The sequence below is a fragment of the Mauremys reevesii genome, linkage group 24 (assembly GCF_016161935.1).
Source record: "Mauremys reevesii isolate NIE-2019 linkage group 24, ASM1616193v1, whole genome shotgun sequence".
NCBI lineage: Eukaryota > Metazoa > Chordata > Testudines > Geoemydidae > Mauremys > Mauremys reevesii.
In genome coordinates, this window is record NC_052646.1 from 3,720,873 (window position 1) to 3,748,462 (window position 27,590).

Consider the following 27,590-nt stretch of genomic DNA (forward strand, 5'->3'; position numbering starts at 1 on the left):
AATTTCTGACGGGGATCCTGGGTTTGGTCTCAGCCCCCGCATCAGAGCGAGGTGGCGGCCGCATCCCCAGAAGCAGTGAAAGGACAGGACTCGGCTGAATATAAAGAGGCTTTTTATTGTGGCTGCTGGACTCAGACAGACCCTGTGGTCCTCTCTGGCTTCCAGTCTCACCCCATGTTGCCGAATGCTCAGGCTACCTGTGCACCGCCCGCAGCCACCTGAATTTCCTCCTCTTGCCACCCCCTGTCAACCTCAGTTTCCCCATCTGTTAACGATAGGGGACTTGCCCAAGGGCATATGGCATCTGTGGCAGAGCTGGGAATTGAACCTGGCTCTCCCAGGCGAGTGCCTGGAGCGCAGGACCTGCCTTGCCCTCTCGATCCTGGCCTGCGGGGCGAGTCCCAACGTTTCGCTCCAGATACAAGCACAGAGACTGGGCGCGGTTCTGGCGTGGGAGCGGCTGCGGGGCGGGTGCCTGGGTCGCTGCGTTCTGCCTCCTGCAGCAGCCAGGCCCTCCTGGATAACGCTGCCTGAGCCACGCCCTTCTCAGTGGTGGGCGGGGCAGCTTTCTAGCCAGGCTGGGTCGCTGCTTGGGCCCTGCAGAGACAAAGTCGAGGCTCTGCTGTAGCCAGGGGCCACCGATTGCCGCAGGATCTGGTTGAGCAGCCTGCGGGCCCGATGGTGCCGTGGGGGCGTAGTGCTGTGCGCTCTCGGCTCCCAGCGGCTTCAGTGGGAGACCCTGCGAGGGCTGGACTCCCGGATCCCAGCCCTGTTAGCTTTGGATCCACCTGGGATAGGTCTGGTGCCTCTGGGCGGCCCTGATCCTCAGTGATGCTGAGGCCACTCTGGCAGCTGAAGGGGTTGAAATGTCCCCTTAAGAATTGCCCCCTGAGTAGGGGAGCCCCCTGGCTGGCGTGGGACTGTCATAACCCTGCATCCACCCTGCTCCCAGCCCCTGTGAACTGCACTGTGGCTATTCCCTGCTTCCTGGGGGCACAGAACCAGAATGTTAAATTAGAGCAGCCCTGAGGCTGCTGCGATTGGCAGTGGGGCCCTGGAATTTGGGGGGCACAGTGCCTCAAACCCAGCAATGGAGTCGCTGAGAACCAGGCTGCGCACGGGTGTGTCTCAGACCTGGCCAGGCCGACCCTATTGGCCGTGTGAGAGAAAGGGGCTCCAGGGAGGAGCCTTTCCCGGCGCAGCAGCTCGAAGGGGAGCTGCTGCTGGGTTTAGCTGAGGATCTCAAAGTACTGTCCCGGCAGGACCGAGGCTTCGCACTTCCTCTGCCTGGTGGTTCTGGCTTCGCTTTCTCCCCCTGAGCTGTTTGCTCACCACTGTTCCCAGGTGTGACTCTTGCTTCGGGCCTGATTCCTCCTCATGATCAGCCGCCTCCCGCTCGGAGACACAGGTGGCTCCGGCAGATTGTGGGCTCTGGAGGGAGTTTTTTCTTTAAAGGATTTTCCGGAGCAGCCTGTTGTGGTTTCCAGACTCAGCGCAATGTTGGATCCATCAGCATCCTCTCCTAGCAGCCTGTTACGTGCCTACAGGGTGATGGGAGACCCAGCATGTCAAAAATTCTGTACAGCTTCAAGGGCTGCTTGCAGAGTGGCCTAGTGGCTAGAGCACCGGACTGGGAGTCAGGAGAGCTGGGTTCTATTCCTGGTTCTGCCACTGGCTTGCTGGGAACCTTGGGTGATCATGTCCCACTCCATGCCTCAGTTTCCCCATCTGTAAAATGGGGATAATGACACCGACCTTTTGGAAAGTGCCACAAGATCTACTGCTGAAGAGCTTGGGGTTATTATTATTTAGAAATGGGGTGTGAGGAAGGCTGGCCTTGGGATTAGGGCCAGGAAAATCCGTGTTTGAATCCAGTCTCTGCTGCTGGCCTGCTAAGTGACCTTGGGCAAATCGCTTAGCCCTTGTCTACACAAAGCAGCAGAACCTTTGTAATAACACTGGTCTAGTTAAAGCGGTGCAGCGAGGGTGCAGGGCTACTGGTATAAAGGTGCTTAAACTGGGGGTAGCTAATCCCGTACAGGCAGGGGAATAAGCTATACTGGGCTAAGGTACCTTTGTACTGGCATTGCTGCATCTGTGCTACGAGTTGTGCTGGTATAACGAGATGGGTGAGAAAATCATGCCCCTAGCTCAGGGGTCGGCAGCCTTTCAGAACTGCTGTGCCGAGTCTTCATTTATTCACTCTGATTTAAGGTTTCACGTGCCGGTCATACATTTCAACGTTTTTAGACGGTCTCTTTCTATGAGTCTATAATATAGAGCTAAACTATTGTCGTATGTAGAGTAAATAAGGTTTTAAAAAAGTTTAAGAAGCTTCATTTAAAATTAAATAAAATGCAGAGCCCCCCAGACCGGTGGCCAGGACCTGGGCAGTGTGAGTGCCACTGAACATCAGCTTGGGTGCCATAGGTTGTCTACCCCTGCCTTAGCTGATGCAGTTATACTGGTATAAGGATTGTGGGTAGATCCGGCCAATTTGCTTTGCTATTGGAAATCTCCCCCCAATACTAAAGTCTTGTTGGGTTTGGCCAGTGAGGTAAGTTCCCAAGCGTTTTCCTCTCCTTGACTGATGAGCGGAAGGGTCTAATCAGCACTGAATGAGGGGGATAAGTTAAGGAGATGGGATCTGAATGTACCAGGGATTCTAGCCAGGGCTGCCCAGAGGATTCAGGGGGCCTAGGGCAAAGCGGGGGAGCTGCGGTGCTTGCACTCACCCGGCGGCGGTCCGGGTCTTCGGCGGCATTTCAGCGGCGGGGGGGCCTTCAGTCACTCTGCGACTTCGGCAGCACTGAAGGGGCCCCCCGTTGCTGAAATGCTGCTGAAGACCTGGACCACTGCTGGGCCAGGGCTCGCAGGGCCCCTGTGGGGCCCGGGGCCTGGGGCAAATTGCCCCACTTGCCCCCCCACTCCCGGGCAGCCCTGATTCTACCATTAAGGTCCCGGCCTAACAGATCAGCTGTGATCAGGAGCTGCTGCGTTTAACCGGGCACCTAACCCACCCCCAGCATTGACCATGAAGAGAGAGCGCCCCCTACTGAGTCACACGCACTGCTTCCTCCAGCACTATGGCTGAGGGGGAGGTTCGCCCCGACTCCGAGGGACACCTGGGTCCTATTGAATCACCAGGACCCCTTCCAGCAGGACGGTGGGTTTCCCATCCAGTCGCGGAGCGAGGCGGACCTTGCTTAGCTTGTACTGTGCATTCTGCCCATAACCCACCACCTCCTAGGAACACCCCCAGGAAGCTAGTTGGGTCGGCCACGTCAGTGACGCCACCCCAGCGTTCCAGAGACGGCCCTGGGGGAACGGGCAGCATGGGCCGCTTCTCCTCAGTGCACTCCCAGGACTTCAAATGCATCGCCCTGAAGGCCTCACCCAGCCTCTGTTCCCCCAGGGCACGGTGCCCAATCTCAGGGTCTCCTCCGTGACTTCCAAGCTGGCTTTCGTTCAGCGTCGGAGTTTCTGAATTTCCCGCAAAAAGGCATTTTCGCAGGTTTTGTGGAAATGCTCGTTGTATTATCGCTTATCACGTCAACTGTAATTTAGGATGTCCAGTTTCAAAATGGAAAGTCAACATATTCTCTTCTGCAGATGGCAAAAATTGAGCATTACGACCTTATCAAAATGCTTCATTTTGATTTCCCTCACCCCCCCCCCAAAAAAAAAACAGACAAACCCTAAATTTTGTCAAAGTCGCCGTGTTCCCGCGGGAAGTTTCAATTTCAGCGCAATGGCGTTTTCCAGTGGAAAAAAGTCCTGCTGGAAAATTCTCACTCGGTGCTAGTCCTGGGGTGAAGTTCTCCTCGATAAACGAGACCACAACAGATTTTCCAGCTGGATCTCGGTCTCGGAGATGCTAATTTAATTCCAGAGTTTTTCTGGCTTTACTCTGAGATTAGAACCTGGCTGGTTTTCTGCGCATACGCAGGGAGCTCCGTGACTCGCCGAGTAGCCTTTTGCCACCCACCCGAGAGAGTTGGTTTTGAGTCCTGCTTCGGAAGGCAGATGACACGAGTGTGTTTGCCCTCAGCCCAGCCTCTGCCTGTGCTGATGCACGTCTGTTGGCCTCGCACAGCGTGATCCGGGCACGGGAAAGGGTCGGGGTGCTGCTTGGAGGAGGAGGTGCAGAGGCCAGCTGTGTGGAGCAGATACTGCCCCAGAGCCTGTGGGAGTTAATCTGGTCTCGCCTTGCCTGTCTCTTCTCAGCACTGCTGGGAGCCTCCGAACTGCTCACTAGGCTCCAGTCCAGCAGGGCCCCCTGTGCAGAGCCAGCCCAGCCCCCCTTCCCCTGCCCAGCGGACGAGACGTGCAGTAATGCAGACGCGTCGCATGCCAGGCTGGCTGAGGGGATGTCTGGGGCTCTCCAGTGGCAGAGAGTGAGCGCAGGATTTTCTTTTCTTTGTCCTGTTCTTCAGGCTGGTCCCATTCCCTCCTGCCCAGCCCAGTTGTCTGGGGCAGTGCCCGGGGGCTATTGTCTGAGTAGCTCTGACCCTCATCCCTCGCTGGGGGAGCCGGCCTCTCTCTAAAGCAGGGACTCTGCCGTTCATGGAGTCAGCGTGTGCTAAAACTGCTACGGTACCAAGCCCGGGATCACGTTCCCTGCCACAGCCTCTTGGCACAGCGTGGAGGCAGTGGAGACACAACTCTCAGCCTCCTGTTGTGAGTGACGGGAGAATCACCCGCTTGTGGAGTGCAGTCTAGGGCCTGTGACACGCCACTGAACTGCTCAGATTCCAGCCAGCAGAGGGCAGTGGGGCAGGTCTTTACCATCCGCATGGTGGCAGCGGCTAGGATCCCCACTCATAGGCCAAGACCCCATTGTGCTTGGTGCTGTATGGACATATAGTAAGAGCCCCTCCCCCATCCCCCAACAGCTTACAGCCTAAATAGCCAAGACACAAAGAATGGGAAGGGGAACTCAGGAACAGGAGGGGAAGTGACCCAGCAGGGAGGCCTGGTTTTCCCGAGTTCTAGCCATTAGGCCACACAGCCTGCCCACGACACTCTAGCTAAACAGGTAGCAAACATTGTCAGCCTGTCACACTGCTACAGCATCAGTCTGAATTTTCATCGTGTGCCCCGTCAGGGTCACGACCCCCCCCCCCCCATTTTACAGGTGGGGAAACTGAGGCACAGGCATGGCCTGGGAAGAGCTATGCCCGAGTTCCCATAAGAAGCGGTGGAAGAGAGACCCCAGTGCGCTCCTGGCTCGACTCCCGTCCAGCTCAGGATTCTGTGCTCTGACCCCAGGCCCCTCGTTGGTGACTGAGTGGTTTAGATCACATGACCTGCCTCTTACCCCTCCTCCCCCCAAAGAGCTGCAGCTGGGAGCTGCAAGTGAGCTGGAGAAAGTCGGCCCAGGGAAAGCGACTGAGCAGAGCAGGCTGAGCAATCCCCTGGAAAAGATAAAGGAGCCCTAGGTTATTGCGACCTCTCCTTGCACAGAGCCTGCGCGTGGCAGCTGGGTTGCTGCCTGACCTTCCTGCTGATTAAATGTAAACACGAAACCCCGGGGGCCTGATTCTCCTTTGCACCCAGGCTCCTTTACGCTGCTCTGGGGCCTTGTGGTGGGTGTCGGTTCCATTCCCACTCACCCAGAGCATGCTGTCAGTGAGAGGCAGGCCCGGTGCATCTCCCGCTGCTCCCCGATCTTGCAGGGAGCTGAGCGCACTGGGCAGTTCCCCGGCTTGGATCCCTGGGCCAGGAGTCATTTAGACCCTCTTGAAAATGTCACCCGTCGTCTCTCAGCCCCTGGTGCCCCTGGGGATCGCGCCTCGTGCACATAGTGGTGCCCGGGTCGGGGTAACAGTGACTCACACGCACGTGGTGCTGGAGAAAATGGTTGTGCAAGGGAGCGGGGCCCTGCTGTAGAAAATGGGATTAACACCACTCGGGGGTGGGGGAGGGGAGAATGGAGCACACGGCCACTGATGCTTCTGGGGACGGGGGGGGACACCCCGTCAGGACTGTGACAGCAGCTGAAGGCAGTGGGGTTTGCGAAGGCCCTGATCCTAAGCCCAGTGGAGTCATATTCCTCTTGAGTCATGCACTGGAAGAGTGGGATTCAAGGTGAACAAGGATGCTGTGCTGCCCAGTGGTGGGACCTGGGGGAGGCGGGGAGAGGGAATCCCAAGACTCAGCCCCATTTCTGCTATTGACTCTTACTTTGGGAGAGGCTGGGTGGACTAGTGGTTAGGGTTCTGTGCCAGGAGCCCTGGTTCTGCTCCTGGCTCTGCTGCTGCCCTCTGAGAAGTGTCTTCTTCTCTCGCGCTGTCTCCGTTTCGTCTCTCATTCCGCCGTCTGTCTCATCAGTTCACGACTCAGCTTTTCGGCCCCTCACTACCTCAGTTTACCCACTTGTAAAAGTGGGTGTAATCCCTATTTCCCAGGGGTACCGTGCGGTTTGAATTAAGTGAGTCAGACTCCGGGGGACCCGTCAGACTCTTGGTACATCACGTGTTTACACCAAGGCTCCTTTACGCTGCTGGAATGGTGCAAACACTAGAATTGGGCCCGGGGTCTCAATCCCCCCAGGGGAGCTGTGGGCCAGCATTGTCCTCGGTGGGTGGGGGTGTATGGAATCGGGAGCTAGTCTGCCGTGACTCTGAGTCATTGTTCCTTTCTCAATGCTGCTCAAGATTAGTCACAGCCACGCCGAAGCGGGGCCGAGATGTGGGAACACCTTTGGGTTTTCAGATCGGAGGTGGAGGCAGGCAGGCAGTCCGTCCACGCAACACACATTTTTGAAGATTAAACCCTGTGATCTTGTAGTTTGCTAGCACAGCCTAGGGCGTGACAGCTGCGCGGAAGGGCGGGCCTGACCTTTGTCCCATCGAATCAGGCTAGGGAACCAATTCCAACCTGCATCAGCCGTGCTGGGGCTGCTGATTGGCAGGGGCCGGCCCATCGCCAGCTGCTGCCTGGCACGTTCCTGCTCGGGCAGCAGAAGCAATGGGGCCTTTTCATATTGCAAACCAGAGACTAGCTGATCAGCTGAGGATCCCGAAGCACTTTGCAGACACTCAGCCTCCCAGCACAGCCCGTGAATCAGGGGAGGCCAGGGGAGTTGTGGGCACAGTTGCCCGGGGGGCGGGGGACTCAGGGATTGGAATAGCAGGGGGGCTGCAAATCAGGATTGGAGGGGGCACTGCAAGTTGAGATTGCCTGTGTGAGTGGGGCTAAGGGCGGGGGCAGCAGGGGGGCTGGGGCGGGATTGGAGGGCACACGCAGAGCAGTGCCAGGGAAGTTTGCCTATCGTCTGCTATCGCATGTAGCAGAGGCAAGTTCGATTAGTCACCCGCCTTGAGTCACTTCTCCCCAGTCCGTACGTGACCGTACGACAGAACTTTCTGTGCTCAGCCTGTCTGCTGGGGGGGCGGGGGGGGCGGCGGCGGTGGCTGGTGCAGAAGCTTTGGACTTGCCGGGCAGCTGAGCTGGGTTCGATCCCCACTCCCGCAGCCCAGGCCTCTGACTGTGAGCGGTGCCATGGAGGAGAGCAACAAGCGTCGCTCAGTGTTGCCCCACTTGGCTTCTGTCCAGGGCCCCGCCTCAGCCGTGTTTTCACGTGGTTCGCACGACTGAACCGCACTCGCCTCGCAGGGGCGCACGGGGCTGTGCCTGCCTCCCCACCCCAAGCATGGTGACTCGGTATGTGGGGTCACAGCCTGGCCCTGGTTTCGCCCGGCCGTTGTGATGGTTTTGGGGGGAGGGCTCTCAAATGGGGGGGCCTGAGGCAGACTCCCTTTGCCCCCTCCCCCCTGCCCATGTGCACGGCTGCGGGCACCACTGCTAGTGAAAGACAAAGGTGTGGGGGGGAGATGCAGAGCTCTGGGTGCTGTGATATCTGGAGTCACAGACCTACCCCCCCGAGGTAGTGGGTAGGGTACCAGACTGGGAGGTAGGATATCCTGGGTTCAGATCCCAGTATTGCTACGGACTCCCTGATGGACCTTGGGCCAACCATTTTGGCTCTGTTTTTTAAAGGCACTGAGGCAGTGTTGCAAACTTAACGGGTTTAGGAGCCTAAGCCTAAAAAGGGATTTAGTCACTTGAGACTTAGGCTCTTCGAGGCATTACGTTTGCATGCTGAGCCCGTAAAAATCTGGGCCTTGGTTGCTGTGTGCCTGAGTTTCCCCATCTGTAAATTGGGGATAATCCTTCCCCGCCTCCCGGGGAGGATGAGAGGAATGAAATCCATTAATACGAGGGGTGGAGGGTGGTGAAGGAGTGTGAAGATACTTTAATACAGTAGCACTTAGCTCTTATGCTGGACTTGTCATCAGTCGATCTCAAATGACTTTACAAAGGGGGTCACTGTGGTTTAGCCTAATTTTCCAGCTGGGGAAACTGAGGCACAATGTGGGTTGACTTTACCTACAGTCACCCAGCATGTCAGTGCCAGAGCTGGGAATGGAACCCAGGTCTCTGCATCCAGTACTCTATCCACTAGGCCACACTGTACCCCCCTGCAGCTACTGTAATAGCATACGTAGCTGGAGCCTTACCGCGTGGGTCCTCGCTCGCGGCCCTTGCTCCTAACCTTTCCAGATAGTAGCCAGTCTCCATCACATAACTCCTTATTTGCATCTGGCCTCCCTCCGGCCCTGGTTATCCGGTACCCGCAGACACAGAGGCTTCGTTTATCAGCGACGCTAAGACTCTTGGGCTGGGTTGCTGCAGGCTCAAGGGATCAGTGGATTTTTTGCACCCACATCGCTGCATCCGTGCAAATCCCTAGGGTAAATTCCTTTAACTGGTGCAAGTTGCACGGGAGCCAGTCACTTTTTTTACATCCGTGCAGCACCTGTTACACTAGGGGGTTGCACGAGTGCAGCGACGCCACTGGAATCCACCCCACTCCCACCGATGCACGCTGGCATTAAACAGTCTCATGCAGTTAAACTGATGTGGGGTCAGGAAGTTTCCCTCCACCTGGCCTCAGCCTGTGCTTCTGGCTCCCAGCCCTCTGTGCGGCCCACCCCTCTCGGCCCCGGTGTGGCGAGTGTCGTAGGTTGGTCCTGCCCTGGGGGGTGAGATCTCAAAGCGGAGCTGGGAACAGATCAAAACAAGAAGGCCCAGTCCAGGGTGTCACTGAAGCCAGCCTCCCCCGCCACCGGGGCACAGAATCCATGTGAAATGACTTGGGTCTCCATGATTTTCTAGGTTGCTGTGGGGCGGGGGGGGGGGGGTCAGAGAGGCAGCAAACAGCCTGAAATCGAAAACTCTGTTGCTTCCTGTCTGTTGCGGGCTAACAGCTTCCCCGGCTGTGGTTACAGTCCCTGGGCAGGTATATTTCGTGATCCTGCAGCTTTGGCGCGTCCTCTCCCAGCAACAGGAGCGAGGAGCAGAGGAGAGGCGACCTGACCCTCTTCCCCCCCCCTTCCCCAGGACGAGAGCCAGGCAGCTGAGGTCCCACTGCACGCCAGGGGGAGCTGAGCTCCAGCCCTGCGCACAGGGGCAGGGGGCATGTTGCAGCTTCGTTCCGCCACCCCAAGCGATGAGGCTCACGGGTCTAAAGCGGCCCTGCACTGGGACTCAGGAGTCCTGCATTCTCTGCTGGGCTCCGCCACAGACCTGGTGGGTGACCTCGGGCAAGTCATTTCCCCTCTCTCTACCTCCGTTTCCCCTCCCATCTTTTTTCTACACAGACTGAGAGTTCTTCAGGGCAGGGAATGTCTCTCACCCGGTGTATGTACAGCACCTGTCATGCTGGCACCGCTAGGCAGTGCTGTAATAATAGAAATGGCCAGACCGAAGACTGGGAGCTGGAAATCAGTGAGTTCTAGTCTTGGCTCTCACAAAGCTTGGACTGGTCCTTCTCCTGCTCTGTGCCTCAGTTTCCCTATCTGTTAAACAAGGATGATGATCCTGACCTCCCTGTTTCACCAGCCCAGGAAGGTAAAGTCAAGGTGTTGATATGTGCATGGAGTAGCCTGTGCAGTGAACGCAGCACCTTCATGAGCCGACCCCTCTCCTCTCTGTGGTTTGTATGTATTAAAGCAGCCACCTAGAGGCACCAGCTGAGATCAGGTCCTGTTGCGCCGGGTGCTTCCCCCAGGGACAGACAGTCCCTGCCCTGAAGAGCTCACAGCCTAAACAAAGGATGGGTGAAAGGGTTGTTATCGATTGATAGATGGGGAAACTGAGGCACAGAGCGATATCATTGTGACAGGTTGGATCACAGAAACCCCTTTGGGAACTGCCAGCCGATGTGCCTAGACTCCCTCGGAGCCTGTTTTCTCTGCTATCTTGGGACTTCAGTGCCTTGCCTGGTGTGAGCCAGACACGCTTCCCTGCTGCAAACGCAGATCCAGATCTGAACCACGTTCCCCACATGCTGCAGGGTTAACTGAAAACAGCTTAAGAAGTGCTCCTGTCTCCAGCCCCCCAACTCCCAAGGGGGTCCAAACCCCAAATAAATCTTTCACCCTCTATAAAGCGTACACAGGGTAAACTCATAAATCGTTCACCCTCTGTAACGGTGATAGAGAGATGTGCTCAGCTGTTTCCCTGCCCCCTCTCCCCCCATATTAATACAGACTCTGGGTTAATTAATAAATAAAAAGTGATTTTATTAAATACAAAAAGTAGGATTTAAGTGGTTCCAAGTAATAACAGACAGAACAAAGTGAATTACCAAGCAAAATAAAACAAAACATGCAAGTCTAAGCCTAATAGGGTAAGAAAGTGATCACCGCTGACATCTCACCCTCCGAGATGTTCCAATAAGCGTCTTTTACAGACTGGCCCCAACCTAGTCTGGGTCCAGCAATCGCCCACGTCCCTGTAGTTACTGTCCTTTGTTCCAGTTTCTTTCAAGTATCCTTTGGGGTTGAGTGGCCATCTCTTGAATCAGCTGAAGACAAAATGGAGGGGCTTCCAGGGGCTTCAATAGACTTTCTCTTGTGGGTGGAAACCCCTCTCTCCCCGTGTGTAGAGTCCAGCTACAAAATGGAGTTTGGGAGTCACATAGACGATCAGGGTTGGAAGGGACCTCAGGAGGTATCTAGTCTAACCCCCCTGCTCAAAGCAGGACCAATCCCTAGACAGATTTTTGCCCCAGATCCCTAAATGGCCCCCTTGACGGCTGAACTCACAACCCTGGGTTTAGCAGGCCAATGCTCAAACCACTGAGCTATCCCTCCCCCCTGCATGACTCAGTTTTCTAGAAAAGCTCAAATGTGGATCGGCATCTGTCAAGGTTCATTGTTCGCCAAGTACTCCCAATTACTTGAATAATCCCTTCACACTATGTTGGCCAAATCTGCCTTAGGTGCTTTCTACTACAAACACTTTCAATACAAGCATAAAGCCAACGCTCAGAACTCCAGATATGAAAATGATACATGCCTACGGATAGGACGAATACACGCAGTAGATAATAACCTTTGCAAAGATATGTTACATGGCAGATCTAGAATAAAACATAGTCCAGTTGTGTCATATTTACACTCATAAGCATATTTCTAGAAAGCATTATGGAGTGCAGCGTCACCATCATGGCCTGATTTCCCAGGAGCTCTGGACAACGGGAGCTGAGCTCTTTTGAAAATTCATCCCTCTGTTTGGGGTGCATTTGAAAAGCCAGCCCCACGTTAGGCGTAGAACGCACGTGTCCCAGTGCAGTCTGCTGCCCACTGGACTCCACTGCCCCTCTGCCTCGATAGTGACCGGAGACTGCGCCGAGTAGACTCCCAATCTAATCCATCCTCAGTCTGGACGCGGGGAATTGTCCTGATTTGGCCCTTAGGTTTTCCTAGACGTGAGCACTTTGCCCATTCAGAACACGCTGTACTCTGGGCTCCCCCGGGCTGAAGTCCATATCGATTGATTTGTAATTCTTGTTAGCAAACAGCTGCAAAGAGTCCGGGTCTCCCCAAGGCTCGTCGGCTTTGGGGTCAGGGGCTTTTTAAATACTGGGGTGGGAGCGGAGAGTTAACGTTGGTGCTGTAATAACCTGTTAGTGACCCAGGTTCCATCACCAGAGCAGAACCAGGATCGCCTCCCCAGGTTGCTAAACAGCAGCCCTGCTTCACCCTGCAAAGCACCTCGGCCAGTCTTTAACGCGCTCTCTAGAACTGCCATTCGGGCTCTGCGCTTGTCCAATAAAGAATCCGTTACCTTAGACATAATTTATTGCGTATGTGACATTAAAATGTGCCCTAATATCGTGCTGTGCCTTCACAGCCTTCCCGCCAAGGATTACTGAACCCCTTTTTCAAACCTTAACTAACTCCCCGCAGCAGCTCTGTGATTTAGGTAGGTCTGTTGCCCATTTTACAGGTGGGGAAACTGAGGCACAGGGAAGGCATGTGACTTGCCCAAGATCACACGGTGAGTCAGTGGCAGAGCCCAGGAGTCCTGGCTCCCAGGGGTTGGTGTTTTTGATTCCAACACCTCTCTACCCAAGAACAAGCTCTGATTCCTCTGAGGTCCCACCTGAGTTGTAGGAAACTGACCCTTCTCACAGGCTTTCGTCCGGCCCTCTTTGGTGGCTTTCTCTGGACATTTTGGCTGAATTAGTTCTGGCTGAAACTTGGAGCTATGTTTAGAAGCTATAAAAAGCTTCCAGAGAGTGACTTTTTGCTTTTATTCACACATGGGTGGTGTGTGTGTATGATTTTTATTTGCTGAAATAACAGCACCTGCTGTAAGCTTTAACTGGCTGTCGTTGGCGGAGGATGGGGGAGAAGGGGACGACTAGAGAGGAAAGATGGTTCAGTGCTTGGGGCACTGGCCTAACGTGCAGGAAGATTCAGGTTCAATTCCCTGCAGTGCTATGGACTTGTTATGTGACCTTGGGCAAATCATTTAGCCTGTCTGTGCCTCAGTTTCCCATGTGTACAAGGCAGGGTTTCCCTATCTCACAGGGGGTGTTGGGAGGATAAAACGCACTAAAGATTGTCGAGTGCTTTGAGATCTACCAATGAAATCGCTATGTAAGAAACAGGCTTTGTTAATGAGACCTGAACTCAGTATAAACACCCTCTGTGGGAGGATGATCCAGACTTGCAGCCATAACCTGAGCTGGTGTAAACGGGCGCTGCCCCACTCCCCTGTGATGATTCATACCATTGGAAGATCTGGCCCTTTACCTGTAGCTGCGCCCCAAGCAAGAACAGCCATCCTCATGGGGGGTGTAGTCTGGCCAGGGAGCCAGGCCCGTCGTGGAAAATTGGGACAGGAACCAACCGAACTACAACTCCCAGAAAGCACTGCGGCAGTTTTCCAAATGGAAATATTTTGCCGTTCGGGGTTTTTCAGCCAAAAATAGAAGCTTCCTGGGGGAAAAAAAATCTTTTGGTCAAACCTGAATTTCCTTTGCCCCCAGCCGGAGTTAGGAACCCTCCTAGCCAGTCGCTGGCTGCTTGGTGTTAGGACAGATCTCCCAGGGACGGACAGGCTGGGCCATCACTGCCCGTTCCCGCAGTTCGATGCCTTCCGCTGCAGCCGGTGGTGCAGGAGGCTGGGCGGGCCAACAGGCTGGAAAAAATCACGGAAAGCCTCCGCCCCACTTGGCTGTAGTCATTTAGCAAAGAGGCCAAAGCTCTGAAGGCCCATTTTGCCCACGAGATCCGGGCTGAGGCATGTGCTGGCAGAGAGCAGGGCGCATGGGAAACTGACCTTGCCTGGAGGTGTCTGCATTTGGCACAGACAGAGGCCTCTGTTCTCCATCCTAGCCCCCTTGCTAGCTTCTGCGTAGGGGGAGGGGCGATTCTTGGATCAGTCCCCCCCCCGCCTGTGGTGTTGTGTTGCCAGAGCGTCTTTATCCCCAAAGGCAGGTGCAGCTTGTGTTCCCGGCTCCCCAGGGAGATCTCCCGCACCTGTGCACAGCCAGCCCTGACACGGTGAAGATGAAAGCCGGGGAGCTTGCGATTTTCTTTTCCTTTTTAAACAAAGAGATTAAAAAGACGAGGGGTGAATAGGAGGGAGATTCTGGCCTGGCCTTGGTCCTTCTGGCCAGAGCCATCAGCAATGGCCCCTGAATGTTCCTGATTAACTCCCTGTGCGGATGCTCTGATTCCAGAATCAAAGCACCTGATTCCGAATTCCACTTGGTGTGCTGCCCATGCACGCAGTCATTGGGAGTAGTTAATCCCCTTTACGTTCACACCCTGCTTTATTGCAGATTAACTCTCACCCGTAGCCAAGTCCTTGGGCGGGGGAAGGGAGCGGTCGTTCTGCGGCTAGCGCAAGGGACTGGGAAGCGGGAATTGTGGGTGCTAGCCCCAGCTCTGGGAAGGGAGTGAGGGGTGCCTAGTTCTTAGCATGGTGGGAGGAGGGTTGGGAGCAAGGACTCCTGGGTTCAGTTCCCAGCGCTAGGCAGGGATAGGGACTAGAGGCAGGACGCCTGGGTTCTGTTGCCATCTCTGCCATCAGCCGGGGAGGAATAAGCTGGGGGAAGCCTCCTGGACCCTCCACAGGTGCTGCCCTTAGGGTGGGGTTCAGGGGTAACCACTCAGTTGGGACTGACCCAGCCTGGCCCTGTTACCTGCTTGCCAAGGGGCTGGAGGTGCCCTCTATGTTGGGCGGGGCACAGAGTTGATTTGCTCTGTAAGGGAGACATTATCTTGACCCCTGCCTGCAGCATAACCTGCTCTGGCACCAGAGGGAGATAAGGGAGGAGGGCATGGGGTGCAGGAGGGCTGGAGCTTTGCTGGATTGGTTCCCAAAGGGGGATATTCCCCCCCATCAAACAGTGGGGTAGAGCCGCCGGTGGAAATGAGATCATAAGCCGCAGCCAGAACGTTTAGCCCTGAGAAAAGCAGACGGAGGAAGGGACCTGAGAACAGTCTTCAAATCTATTAAGGGCTGTTAGGACGGGGACGGAGGTCGATTGTTCCCCATGGCCACTGGAGGCGGGAGCAGGTGTAACAGGGTGAATCTGCAACAAGGGAGATTTGGGTTCGATATTGGGAAAAACTTTCCCCTTACGGGGGGTTGAGCTCTGGAGCAAGCATCCTGGGGAGGTGGTGGGATCCCTTCACTGGAGATTTTTCAGAAAAGGCTGGACAAACCCTGTCAGGGATGGTCTAGAATAGATCAGTGGTCCCCAACCTTTTCCGGGTGGCGGGTGCCGGACAACGAGCCACCGGGGGCCATGGCTGGCGGACAAGCATCCGCCGAAATGTCACCGAAGTAGTGTCATCAAGAGGCGTCGCCGCCAAAAATCAGCACTTTTCGGCAGCATTTCAGCGGATGCTCGTCCGCCGGCCAGTACACGAGCGCACATGGAGGCCCCGCACCGTGTTGGGGACCCCTGGTCTAGATTTACTTGGCCCTGCCTCAGTGCAGGGGCTGGCCCTGATGATCTCTCGTGGCCCCTTCCAGCCCCACATTGCTCTGATTCTAGAATAAAACCCAAGGCAGGTGTAGGCAGCAGCTCCTCATCCAGGGGAAGGATGTGGGGGCCTGCACCGTCTCCTTCCCCCCGTCCCGCTTGTCTTTTTCCTGAGGACTGTTTTGTGTTTGTAGCTTTGAGCTGTGTAATGATGCTTCTGTTTGGTTTCCACCTGGATGCCTGACCTCACTTCCCAGCACTCTGGCAGGAATGTGGTCTAGAAATCCGAGCATGGGGAAGAGGAGCCAGGACTCCTGGGTTCTATTCCCAGATCTGGGAGGGGAGTGTCGTCTAGTGGTCAGAGCATGGGGTGGGGGGCAGGACTCCTGGATTCTCGTCCTAGATCTGGGAGGCCTGTGATCTGCTCCGTAATAATAGAGATGGGTCCAGCCTGAAACCTCCAGATCCAAACTCCCCTTGGCGGGGATGGAGAATAACACCTGAATTCTGCAGCGGGGGTCCGTGCCGCCATTCTGGCAGACACCCTGCCCCTGCTCCTTTGGCTCTCCACCCAAGCTGCACGGGGCGACTCGCCTGTTGCACTGTTGATTTGGGCGCTTGCGGGTTTCCCTGTCAGTGAAACTTTCTTTTCCTGTCTGCGTGGATGATCCCCGGGAGGTGCGGGGGAGGACAGAGAATGTGGCTGGGGGCAGGGGATCGGGGCCAACCAGGAGGTTGTGGTTTCCTTTGTGGCGTCTCTATCAGGCCTGGCAGTGGGTGGCGGGGCAGACGGGGCTACATTTTTTCCATGCTGAGTCGGCGGGGGCCGGGGCAGCACGGGGAGCCGGTTATTGGACTGGCCAGAGAGCCAGGGAGAGGAGCCCAGGGTCGCATACAATGGTGTGTGTGTGCATCTGGGTGCGCATGCAGGTTCTGGTGTGATAGTGGGGGCAATGGAAGGATGCATTGTGAGAGTGGTGGGGGCCCGGTGTGTGTGTGTGTGTGTGTGTGTACACACACAAGAGGGGAACTGCTCTCACACTGGGAGGGGAATGAGTGTGAGCGTGCGGGGGAGGGGTAGTGTGAAATGTTGTGAGTGTCCGTGGGGGAGGGGGTTAAGGGGGGGTGATTGTGAGCGAGCGACTGTGATTGGGTGTGGAAGAGCAGGTGTGACAGTGCTGGGAGCTGGTGTGTGGGGTCACCTGGCGGGACTGGGGGGCCGGGTTATGTGGTGGGGGGTTGGAGTTGGGTGTGTGTGTGTGTGTAGGAGGTTGTGGGGGGGGCAGGGCGTGTGGAGGGGGCTGGGTGGGGAGAGTTGAGGGGGGGGCAGGCCCAAGACCAGGGATGTTCAGGGTGCTGCACTTACACAGATCTCAGAGCTCTTTATAAACAGCTTATCCCCCATTTTGTAGATGGGGAAACTGAGGCAGAGAGAGTGGCGCGAGTGACCTGATGAAAGCCACACTGCACAGCAGCACCAGAGCTTCCGGGAGGCCTGACACCCAGGGCCTTTTGCTCTAACCCACTGGACCATGCTTCCCTCCAAGGCCTGGGATTAGAACCCAGGAGTCCTGATTCCCAGCCCCCCCGGCTGCATCACTTGAACAGCGCCCCTCGCCTTCCTAGATGGTTTTTAGCCGATCCAATTACAATTGACCACCTTCCCCCACTCCTGCCTCCTTTCTGAACCGAGGGAGTGGAGGGCAGACATTGGAGGAGTGATTATTTCTTTCTAGGAGAGGGGCTTTCTATTCCCTGCATGCAAAGGGCCCCCGGGATATGACCTCCCACCCCCTAGCTCCCCCACCCCACCCCACCCCAGACATCCCGCAGGGAAGCCTTTGATCACCAGCCAAGTGGAAAAGCTGCATTGTTATCCCAGCCTGCTATGGAGAATTTTAATGTTGTGGTTGAAGTCAGACACCCCATGCAGCGGAGGTGTGTGGCGGCAGAGGAATTTCTCTGTGTCACGGTGTCGTGTTCCCTAGACCAGCTGCTGCTGGGAAGGGCGATTTATGAAACAAGGGGGTTGGGGGGGATGCTTGGGGTCTTGCATGTTGTATTCTGCCCAGCTCGTTTTTCCTGGATACCAGCACTGCTTCTAGGAACATTTTGAATGTTTGCTGTGGAAATGACCATCCCTCTAGGCCTCCGAAATGCCCGGATCTGGTGCTGCCATGAGAAAGTGATTTCGAAAAGGGGACTTGACGCTGGCTTGAGCCTTGGTGTAAAGAAGATACTGCGATGTTTTCTTGGAATCAAGACTATTTAGTCTGGTCCCTCCCCTTGCTTATTTTCCTACCCACCCGCCAAGCCCCCCCTGCATCAGTGCAAACCCCTTTGGGCAGGATTTTTGCAAAGATCTAGATGGTCACATGAGAGAATCGTTTTTAAACAGTTTGACCCTGTCACCGCGTGGGGCCCGGTTCTGAAGAATCCTGGAAAACGGAGGAATAACCAGAAAAATAAACGTTTCTGGGCATTATTGGTGTTTGCAGTACCAGGTAGGGCCCTGCTCAGTGCTCCCTGGTGCCACGCACTGTGCAAACACAGACCCAAAAGACGCTCCCTGCCTGCAGCAGCTGGAGCTGGGGAGGGGGCTGGGTGGGGAATTCCGAAGCTTGATGCAATGTGTAGATTGGTGCAGACCCTCGGGCATGGGCGTGAGGGCCGGTTGGAGGCTGCCTGCCTATGTGCATTTGCGTTAAATCTGGCAGTGAAACGTTCGTGGCCGTTTCATTGGGCCAGGAGAGAGAGCAGCTCGGTGTTCAATGGCGTTTGGATTTGTTTGGGTTTGTTGCCCTCTTAGGCGGGTTGTGTTTGGATGTGAAAGCCGTGCCCCCTTTGCAGCTGCACCATTCAGTCGCCCAGCGGCCGGCCAGGGGGATAATGCTAGTGCTGTGGAAGGGACCTCACTGCGCAGGGTTGGGTTCAGATGAAGTGGCAGCAAATCAAAGTGGCTCCCCCCCGCCAATGCTCTCTCTGGCTCCCAGTTGCTAATGGACTCCACCCCAGCCAGCCAACTCCAAGGCCATGGAGTTACACCAAGTCCATGGGCCCTCTGCCAGTTTAGAGCCAGGGATCCTTGGTCTCACCCCCCCACCTCCCCAACCTTCAGATCTATGTATGTTTCAGACCAGCGGCTCTCAACCTTTCCAGATGACTGTCTCCCTTTCAGGAGGCTGATTTGTCTTGCGTACCCCCAGGTTTCACCTCCCTTAAAAAGGACTTGCGTACGAAATCAGCCCTAAAAATACAGCCGTGTCCCAGCTCATTGTTACTGAAAAGTAGCTGACTTGCTCATTTTCCCCATATAATTATAAAACAAATCAACTGGAATATAAACATTGTGCTTACATTTCAGGTATAGTGGGTAGAGCAGTATAAACAAGTCATTGTATGAAATTTTAGCGGGCACTGACTTCGCTAGGGCTTGTTCTGTAGCCGGTTGTAAAACTAGGCAAATATCTAGATGAGTTGATGCACCCCCTGGAAGAGCTCTGTGTCCCCCCAGGGGTACGTGCACCCCTAGTTGAGAACCCCAGGGGTGTGTCCCCCCCTGGTTTCAGATCATGCCTCCCCGGGAGAATAAACAGAGAAGTGAAAACACAAGCAGGCCCAATTCAGTTGTACGGGAGGAAAAAGCAACTGATAGTTGGAAATTTCCCCTTCCCCATCTCAGCGCTGTCCTGATTGGATCTGATCTGTGGGTGGGTTTTTTTTTCTGCTTTGTTACAACCGTCCCCAGATTCTCTGAAACGGACATTCCTGTTAGCACACGGCCCCAGCGCGGGCCCGCGAATTTGCTGAGCTAAATATGTCTGAGCCAGTCTAGACAAGAGCTTACGGTTGGCTAGGAAAACAGCCAATCCTAAATCATCTCTCGCTCTTCGGGGCCATGCCCTGTGTTGTCACCAGTTGCAAAGGCTGGGTTTGGAGGGGGGGGGCAGGGGAGAGCAGGAAAATTAAGGTTTTTAGCCAGAGGGAGGCTATTTCTGTGGCGGGCATAATTTAGTAGCGAGGAGTTAATTGGCTGCCGGAGAGCTTGTGGCTGTCCAGCAGGAATCGGAGTAAAATGTCCATGGTCACTGTGGAGGTTATTTGCACACGTGACCTGTGCCTGCTGGGTTCTCTGGCTGTATTTCATTCCTGCTCCCTGCCTGCTGGAGGCGATCACGCCAGGCCAGATCCTTGGGGGTTTGGTTGTGTTTCGGCCCCCGGTTTTGCACTGGTTTGAATGGCTGTGCGAGGGTGGCAGAGGATCATGCCCCTGTTTGCAAGGTTCAGTATATTCATGTCTGTAGGGTGAATGTTCTAGGAAGTTGGGGGCCACTGACCGCCCAGGGATCAGAGCTGTGCTTCAAAGCTATAGCTGCTGGCTTGATTTACCCCATCCACTGTGCCCAGGGACAGAGAACGGTTGGAAACTCTTTGGGGCAGGGGCTGTCCTTTTATTCTGTTTTTGTACAGCGCCTGGCGCCACGGGCGCTGTCGCAAAGCAAGTTAATCATGTTGGTACAAAACCAGCGTGCAGGTCCCGTCCACACTGCAGGCGCAGCAATGTATCCTCGCACTGCTCTGGCTGACGATGACCCGTATGGGGAAGTTGTGCTGACGGGCAGCTTTGATCCCAGCCCTGCCACAAGTCACCTGTCTTGGTGCAGCTGTACTGCTACCAACCACACCACCTGGCTGGTGCCTTCTGGGGAAATGGTTAATCATTCCAGTAATGTTTCGCCAGTGCTCAGAGGCCTCAGCCGGGATGGGTGCATGCACAAAACAAGAGCCGGTCCCTGCCGGCTGTGTGGAGGGTGTGGGGGAGCTCTGGGTAGCTATCCCATAATGCCACAGCAAGGACAGACCACCTGAGCAACACACATGCAAAGAAGCACCAGCAGCAGGTGGGGCAGTGCATTCTGGGATGGCTGGTGTGTATAGCCCAGGCCTCAGGATGTAAAATCCCCCTTCGTGCTGGGCAGAGGAAGCGTGGCTAAGAGCCCTCTGGGAGAAGGGGTGGGTGTGTGGGGAAGGCATTGGGCTGGAGAGCTGGCTTTAATCCCTGGTCCTGCCCCGTGCCTCAGTTTCCCTTCTGTAAAATGGAGGTAATAAATCCTTCCTTTGTCTAGACTGTGAGCTCTGTGGGGCAAGAACAATGTCTGGCCCTGATCCCTGCCTATGCCCTGATCCGTGCACGGCTCAAGGCCAGACAGGTCCTGCTAGCTCCTTTCTGCTAACCTGGCCCTCGGCTCAGGGCACGTGAAATAATATTCCCTGCGATTGTTATGTTAAGATTCTCATCCCCTCCAGCACCTCCCCTGCCAATTAGCAAATAATTTAATTTGCAAATAAATGTTTTCGTTCCTCATCTAGCCCTGCAGCTACTTGGATACTACGTCTTAAACACATTATTTGCTTTTTTCCTTTGTGTTTGTCAGTAAATGATTCTTTTCCAAGTAACTGGAAACCGGCCCACGCCATGAGACGTCACTTAGTGCATCCACGAGGCTGCACACACCTGTCTGTCACGGGCTGCTCTTTGCACAATCTCTATATCCTGGGTGACCTCGGGCAAGTCACTTCCCCGCTCTGAGCCTCGGTTTCCCCATCTGTAAAATGGGGCTAATGACACTGACCTTCCTTCGTGAAGCTCTTTGAGATCTACCAATGAAGGGTGCTCTGGAAGAGCAAGGCTCTGTACAAAGACAGGAGATTTGGATTGTTCAAGCTCATACATTGACCCTTGCTGAAGGGTGGAGGGATGCTTTCCATCGGCCTCTAACACGTGGCCCAAATATTTCCATCTTCTTTCCTGAAGAACTTTGGAGATCAAGGGTTGCTGATCTCCCCGGCTTTTGTTCTCAATTCATCTCTGAGCATTGTTGTGCCCGGCTGAGGCTCGACTGTGCCGGGTAAAGATTGGGGTGCGCTGGCACCTCAACAAACCAGGCTTGAGTTGTGTGTGTGTGTGTGTGTGTGTGTGTGTGTGTAACTCTTGGGTGAGAACACTCGGGGGGGGGGGGGGAGCTGCGTCCGTTCAGCCTGGCTCTGGGTTGGGGTGTAGGGGGCTGTTTGTTCTCTGTTTCTCACCCCATGATTTGTGTCCCCTGAACAGATCGACGAGATGCCAGAAGCCGCCGTCAAATCCTCCTCCAATAAATACCAAGTCTTCTTCTTCGGGACCCATGAAACGTGAGTGAGATTTTTAAAATGGGAGCAGGCGGGGGGAACACACGTGTGTGTAAGGGCAGGGGAATGTGTGCGCGTTGGGGGAGTGAGATGGGGGGTGTCAGTCAGAATCACGTGAGCCGGGTTAAGGCAAACGCATCAGTTGGCCAAGGGTACGGTCTTGTGTTCAAATCTTTGCAGAGCCATCAAATGGCAGCCAGTCTCTTTCCAGCAAGACTCCCCCACCGTGCTCTTGGGAGATGAGGTGTGCAGCCTTCCTCCTTGTCAGCTGCACTGGGGCAGAGGGGAGATGGTGAGGAGGGAGCAAGACAAGCGGGGAGGCCTAGCATGAAACGACACCAGAAAGGAAAGGAAATGGTCTCCGTTGGTGCCTTCCCCTTTCTTGTGGTGTAACTAGAGCTGTCCCCTGTGGGTGGGAGCTTCCCTCCTCCAACAGACTGGCACTAAAAATAAAATGACTGTAATAGACCAAGATATTCCCATTGTAAGCTCCTTGAGGCAGGGACCAGGTGTTTGTACAGCACCTAGCACCATGGGCTCTTGGTCCATGGCTAGGGCTCCTAGGAGCTACTGCAATGCAAATAATAGTAACAATAATAATAGAAATGTAAATATCCCCCCGACCAGCGTAGGTCTGTCTGCCTCCAACCCAGCAGCAGCCTTTCCCAGCTCAGTGCCTGGGTGGGGTCACATCAAGGTATTTAATGCCACTGGGGGGTGGTTTGATCATTGTGGTGCCAGGAATGTGTCCAGGTTTGCTGTATAGGGGCGGGTGGGGGAAGCTGGATCGTGGAGAAGTTTCAAGAGACCCCTTCCCCCTCCAGTGATGTAACAACCCCCCCAATGCAGAGTTCTGTTGAAGCAAAGGAGGGTTGTTTTTAATAAGCCCCAATATTGAATTCACCGCCAAAAAACTTGGATAAGGCAGGTGCAGGAAATCAGAGCAGGGATTTACGAAGTTCCTAAGGGACCAGCTGACTTTCGGGACAGGTCACGGCTGGAACGTTTGCCAGCAATCCTCAGCCAAGGGGGGCTGTGGAGGCGTCGCGCCCGTGGCCTGTCAATTACTGCTTCTCGTTTCCACCGTGCAGGGCGTTTCTGGGCCCCAAAGACCTCTTCCCCTATGAAGAGTGCAAGGAGAAGTTCGGGAAGCCCAACAAGCGGAAAGGGTTCAGCGAAGGCTTGTGGGAGATCGAGAACAACCCGACCGTCAAAGCCTCTGGGTATCAGGTGCGTCTACCCGTTAACCCTCTCTGCTGGCCCCGGCTGATTCCCGTAGGGCAGCACTTGTCCTCGGGCAGAGGCCTGCGCATCCTTTGCCCAGAGGTGAATTTTACCTGTAGCAACTCCGCTTTGGGCTTCTTTGTTATACAAGAAAGTCGTGGCCAGTCCATGCTGGCATTATGGCTTTCGGCAGGGATCGAACCCAGGACCTTGGCCAGCAAAAACCCCAAGCGTCTTCCACTGGAGCGAAGTAGCGATTTCTCCCCGGGTGCGCCAGTAGCAGGTTGTTGTAGTTGCTGGGGCCAGGCACTGGAGAGACACGTCCTAGATACGAAGTCGGGGTTTTGGGGAAGGTGAGCAGGGCGGTTTGAAGGGGTTAAGAGACCCCAACCCAGTGATCTTTTCAGGCATGAGCTCAAGATACCACTCTCCTAAAGACAGGTAATCCTCCAGGGAGAAAGGGAATTTAGTCATGTGGGTAAAGTATGGCGCTGGAAGTCAGGACTCCTGGATTCTGTCCCTGGCTCTGGGAGGTGAGTGGGGTCAAGTGGTTAGAGCAGGAGGTGCTGGGAATCAGGACTCCTGGAATTTATTCCCAGCTCTGCCTCAGTTTGCTGGGTGATCTTAATCAGTTACTGTCCCTCTTTGTGCCTCAGTTTCTCTGTCTGTAAAATGGGGATAGGACAGGAAAGCTGACTTCAGTCTCTCCTGCCCTGATCCAAAGTTGGTTGAAGTTAACGAGAGCCTTATTCCTTCAGTCCCTTACAGGGGGGAGGGGGCGAATGAAGACAATGGGAAAATTCTCTCCCCTCCCCCCACCGATGAAAATTTTTAGACTAAAACTTTGTTGAAAAGTCAAAATCCCCAAAACTGAAAATTTTCTGGTTTAAAATAAAAAAATGTTGGCTTTCAGCTTTTCAGTGAAAAGCCATATTATGATTATTGTTTTGACAAAAATAGAAGTTTTTCACAAGAATTTCAGTTTTGCTGAAAAGCCGCTTTGGGGTAGGGAATCTCTACAGGAAAACTTCGATCAGCTCCAGGTTCAAGGATTAATCTGTTTTAATTGTCCGTTAATGATGATCGTTATGATAGTACTAGAGACCCCAACCGATATCAGGTGGGAGGAGCTGTATGTCCAACACAGTCTGAATACACCACAAGAGCAAAGCGTGGGAGAGGAAACTGAGGCTGGGGGGAGAGGGGGCGAATTGCTCGAGATCACCCAGTGGTAGATCTGGGAATATAACCAAGATCCCTTGAGCCCTTGTCCAGTGCTTGAACCATGGGGTCACGCTGCCTGCCCTCTTTACCCTGTCAAGAGTAATAGCTTACTTAAGGTGCATGGGGGGGGCGGTGCAGCTCTCAAGCCAGGTGCGTCTTGCATGACGTGAATCAGTGAGTGAACCCGCTGCACTAACGTTTCGGGGGTGGGTTTTCTCTGCAGGCTGCAGAATGCTCTGCTTTGCAGTCACTAAAATATTCCTCTGGGTAGCCTGCAGCAGCCCTGCTTTCTGCTGCGATGCAGTCAGCTCTTATTAGCTAAGCGAGGGCTGGGCTGTGGATCGGAGACCTCCAAGACATTCTGGGTACTCAGCAAGTGGGGTTGGGGCATTCACAGAGGGGCGTTCTTCTCTGGGAGGCAGTACCCCAGAGAGTGCTTTGCTTCTGGGAGGTGCCATATTCTGGAAGATGGCTAAAAGCAAGGACTTGTGGCCATTCGAGACCCATCTTTTCATAGGCGTGTTGGCCCGAGTCCTGGTCAAAAATCGGCAAACTCAGTCCCACCTCCCTAAATTCCCCCTGCCGTTGAAACTTTTCTGCTTCCTCCCCCACGAGCCGTTGTCACGCTCCACCCCAGCAGTGGCTGCAGCTCTCTCTGTGTGTCCTTTGGCCACGGCTGCACAGTGCTTTGAGAGGCCACCGGCTGCAAGGTGCTATCGTCGTGGGGGAAGAAATAGGCTGGGTAGAACCATCCCTGATTCTGGACAGCAGCTGGCACCGGGGAGCAGCTGTCGGGCGTGAGGGGCAGAGACAAGGGCACTGATCTTCCTATCACCTTGCAATAACTGTATCCCCCTCCCATCTTCCGCCGTCTGTCTGTCCTGCCTCCCCCGCCCCCCGTGTCCTCCTGTAGCCCACCCAGAAGAAGAGCTGCCCACAGGATGCGGAGCCTGAGCAGGAGCCGGAGGGCGACGGGGAGAAGAAAGGCAACGCGGAGGGCAGCAGTGACGAGGAGGGCAAGCTGGTGATCGACGAGCAAAGCAAGGAGAAGAACGAGAAGGCTGGGATCAAGAGGAAAGCGGAAGATGCCTTGGAGGTAGCGGTCGGGGGGGAGGCCCCCGGTGAGCTGCCCAGGGAGGGAGCGGGCTGTAGATCAGAGACAGACCAGGGCATGGGGACGGTGCTGTCTGGAACTGAGCTCAGGGAATAAAGATCGGGGCCCGTCCCTGGGACCAGAGAACAGGGCTGGTCCCTGAGATGGGGGTTGGGGGATTGCGCTCTGAGAAAAGATCAGAGACACCCCCCACCAGCACCGTGGGGGGGTATCTGTGCCTGCAGGCAAAGGCCTAGCATGAGCCAGCTCAGGACCTCTCTCAGCGCCCGGGCAGGGAGGGGGCGGTACCGCCGTGGATCCCGGTTGACCCCGCTTCCCGTTGGCAGGACTCCCCTAAACGCGCCAAAGAGGCGGAGGGCCAGGAAGGGGAGAAGAAAGTAGAGAACGAAGAAGCCCCCAAGGAGGGAGAGAAACAGAAGCCCAGCCCCCCCGAAGGGGAGAAAGAGAAGAACAGCGACCCCGCTGGAGTCCCGGACGCGAGAGAGGCCAAGCCAGAGGGGAAGGAGAAAGCCGCCGCGGAGGAAATCAGAGATCACAAGGAGAGGTAGGGCACTGGAGGAGGGTGGGGTCTAGCACGTCACCCCTCCAGAGGAGGGAGGCTTGGGGGTCTGGTTCCCATCACAGCATCAGGCCCTAAGGGTCTGGTGCAGGTCGCATGGAAATCAGCAGGACTTTACCCGTCTGTTTCGGGGGGAGAGGGATGTAAGAAACGGGGGAGGATGCATAACAAGGCCTCTGCCCTTCTGCTGAGGTCAAAGGGCCAGGCTTGGTTACTCCTTGGATGGGAGAGCTCCAGGCAGGATCCAATGGCAGGAGCAGAGCCCCCCCCCGTTATTCTCCACCATGCGGCCCTGATCCTGATTGCTGCCACTGCAACGTTCATCGCCCTTGATGTTCTTCCCTGTTCCTTCTCCGCTCCCGCAGTCTGTAGCTGGCCGGCCTTCCCAAGCTGAGCTGATCGTCTGGGCTGTTCCTTTCCCGCTGGGCTCCCTGGGTGCTAAACAGTTTCGTTCCTCGTCGGCTCGTCGCATCTGCAATTTGGGAAGAAAGAAATAAAAAGAAACCAGTAACACAAACCATCCCGTCCCCCGTCCCCTGTCCCCGCCCACCCGTAGCAGGGCGCATGCTTGTAATAGTGATTTCTAGGGGGCGCTGATCAGTTGATTTGAAATAAAAGCGATTCATGCCTTTTTAAAATGTTTCCTATCACTTCCTACGAATTGCATCCTCTTCAGTGGCGCTTTCGCAAGGGTTTAAAGTCAGGTGATCACCGGAAAGCCGGGGAGGAGAGGCAGAGTTGGAGTCTGTCTCTTTCAAGAATTGCTGGATAGTTTTGTTTTGTTTTTGAGGGGTTTCCTCGATGTCCGGAAAATTTAGATGAACTGGGCCTCATTCTCCTTTACACTAAGGCCCCTGGATGCTGCATGAGCTGTGTGAAAAGGGCCTTAAAGTGCGCACGAAGGACCCTTTGCATGACCAGAGCAATGTCAGGCGTGTAAATCATGGCCCATTAGTCTGTTTCCAGTTCTGAATCCCGGAAGAGCAATAGCAGAGGGAGATGCACCAATCAGGTTTGGGAATCTTGCTCTTGTGAGGATGCACCACAGAGATCCCTGACCTAACTGCATGCCCTGCTCCATGAATGGGATTCACCATTGGCTTCTGCTTCTTGCTCTGTTAATGGGCACGAGTCCCTTTAAACAAGACCAGGGGCATAATGTCCCGCTTTGCCCCAGCTGCTGTTTTCCATAGCCCCGGTCCATCGGACAGTCTTAGGTCTCGTTCCTTGCAAGGTCTCCCCTCAGACTCAGTGGTGAGTGATGCTCTGCTGTCGGTGCCCAATCCCCAGCCTTGCTGCCGTCCTAGGCTGACTACAGGACGTGCTAGCCATGTGCACCTCTGTCTTACCAGGTCATCTTTCAGCGGGTCGCTTGGCTGAGCTGGTACAGGATGGGATTGGATGGCTCAGGGATAGAGTTGGCTGAATTTTTTTTTTTTTACCGCTGTGGAAAATTTAGATTTTTTGGCAGGAATTTCAATACCAGAAAAATTTGGCCAAAAACTGAAAAAAGTCAACTGGGAAATGCTGTGGCAGAGGCTCATGGGAGTTGTAGTTCAGGCCAGACTCCCTGGTCAGAGTACATCTCCCATGATGCACCAGAGTCTTGCTTCTTAGAGAGAAGAAGCAGTTCATCCTGGGAGCCCCTGGCCATGGTGCATCCTGGGAGATTCCCATGATGCACTGTGGCGGCATTTCCAAATCAACATATATCTGTTTTTGGGCATTTGGTTGTTCAGCCTCCCAAAAAATATGTATTCAGAATTTCCACAGCAAAACAGAAATTTTCCCCAAAATATTTCATTTAGCCGCAAACCCAATTTTCTGTCAAAAACCAGTTTTGATGGGAAAAACTTTCAGCCAGCCCCAGACAGGAGATTAATGGGCGGTTGTGAAGTTCTTTGTCTCTGGGGCCCATTTTGGATCCAGGGCAATGGAGGATGGTTGTGCCGTTTCGTGGCTTTCATGTGATGATTGACGGC

General features: G+C 54.8%; 1 protein-coding gene across 1 annotated transcript in view; it reads left to right on the top strand.

The window, feature by feature from the left end:
- HDGF (heparin binding growth factor) overlaps positions 1-26,246 on the top strand; it is a 33,119-nt gene extending 6,873 nt beyond the window's left edge. Inside the window, exons 2-6 of the mRNA XM_039513130.1 lie at positions 21,414-21,490; positions 22,579-22,717; positions 24,849-25,031; positions 25,376-25,593; positions 25,974-26,246. Of these exons, the coding sequence (XP_039369064.1) occupies positions 21,414-21,490; positions 22,579-22,717; positions 24,849-25,031; positions 25,376-25,593; positions 25,974-25,980 (624 nt within the window). The 3' untranslated portion in view covers positions 25,981-26,246. The remainder of the gene's footprint in view (positions 1-21,413; positions 21,491-22,578; positions 22,718-24,848; positions 25,032-25,375; positions 25,594-25,973) is intronic.
- Positions 26,247-27,590: the final 1,344 nt, after the last annotated feature.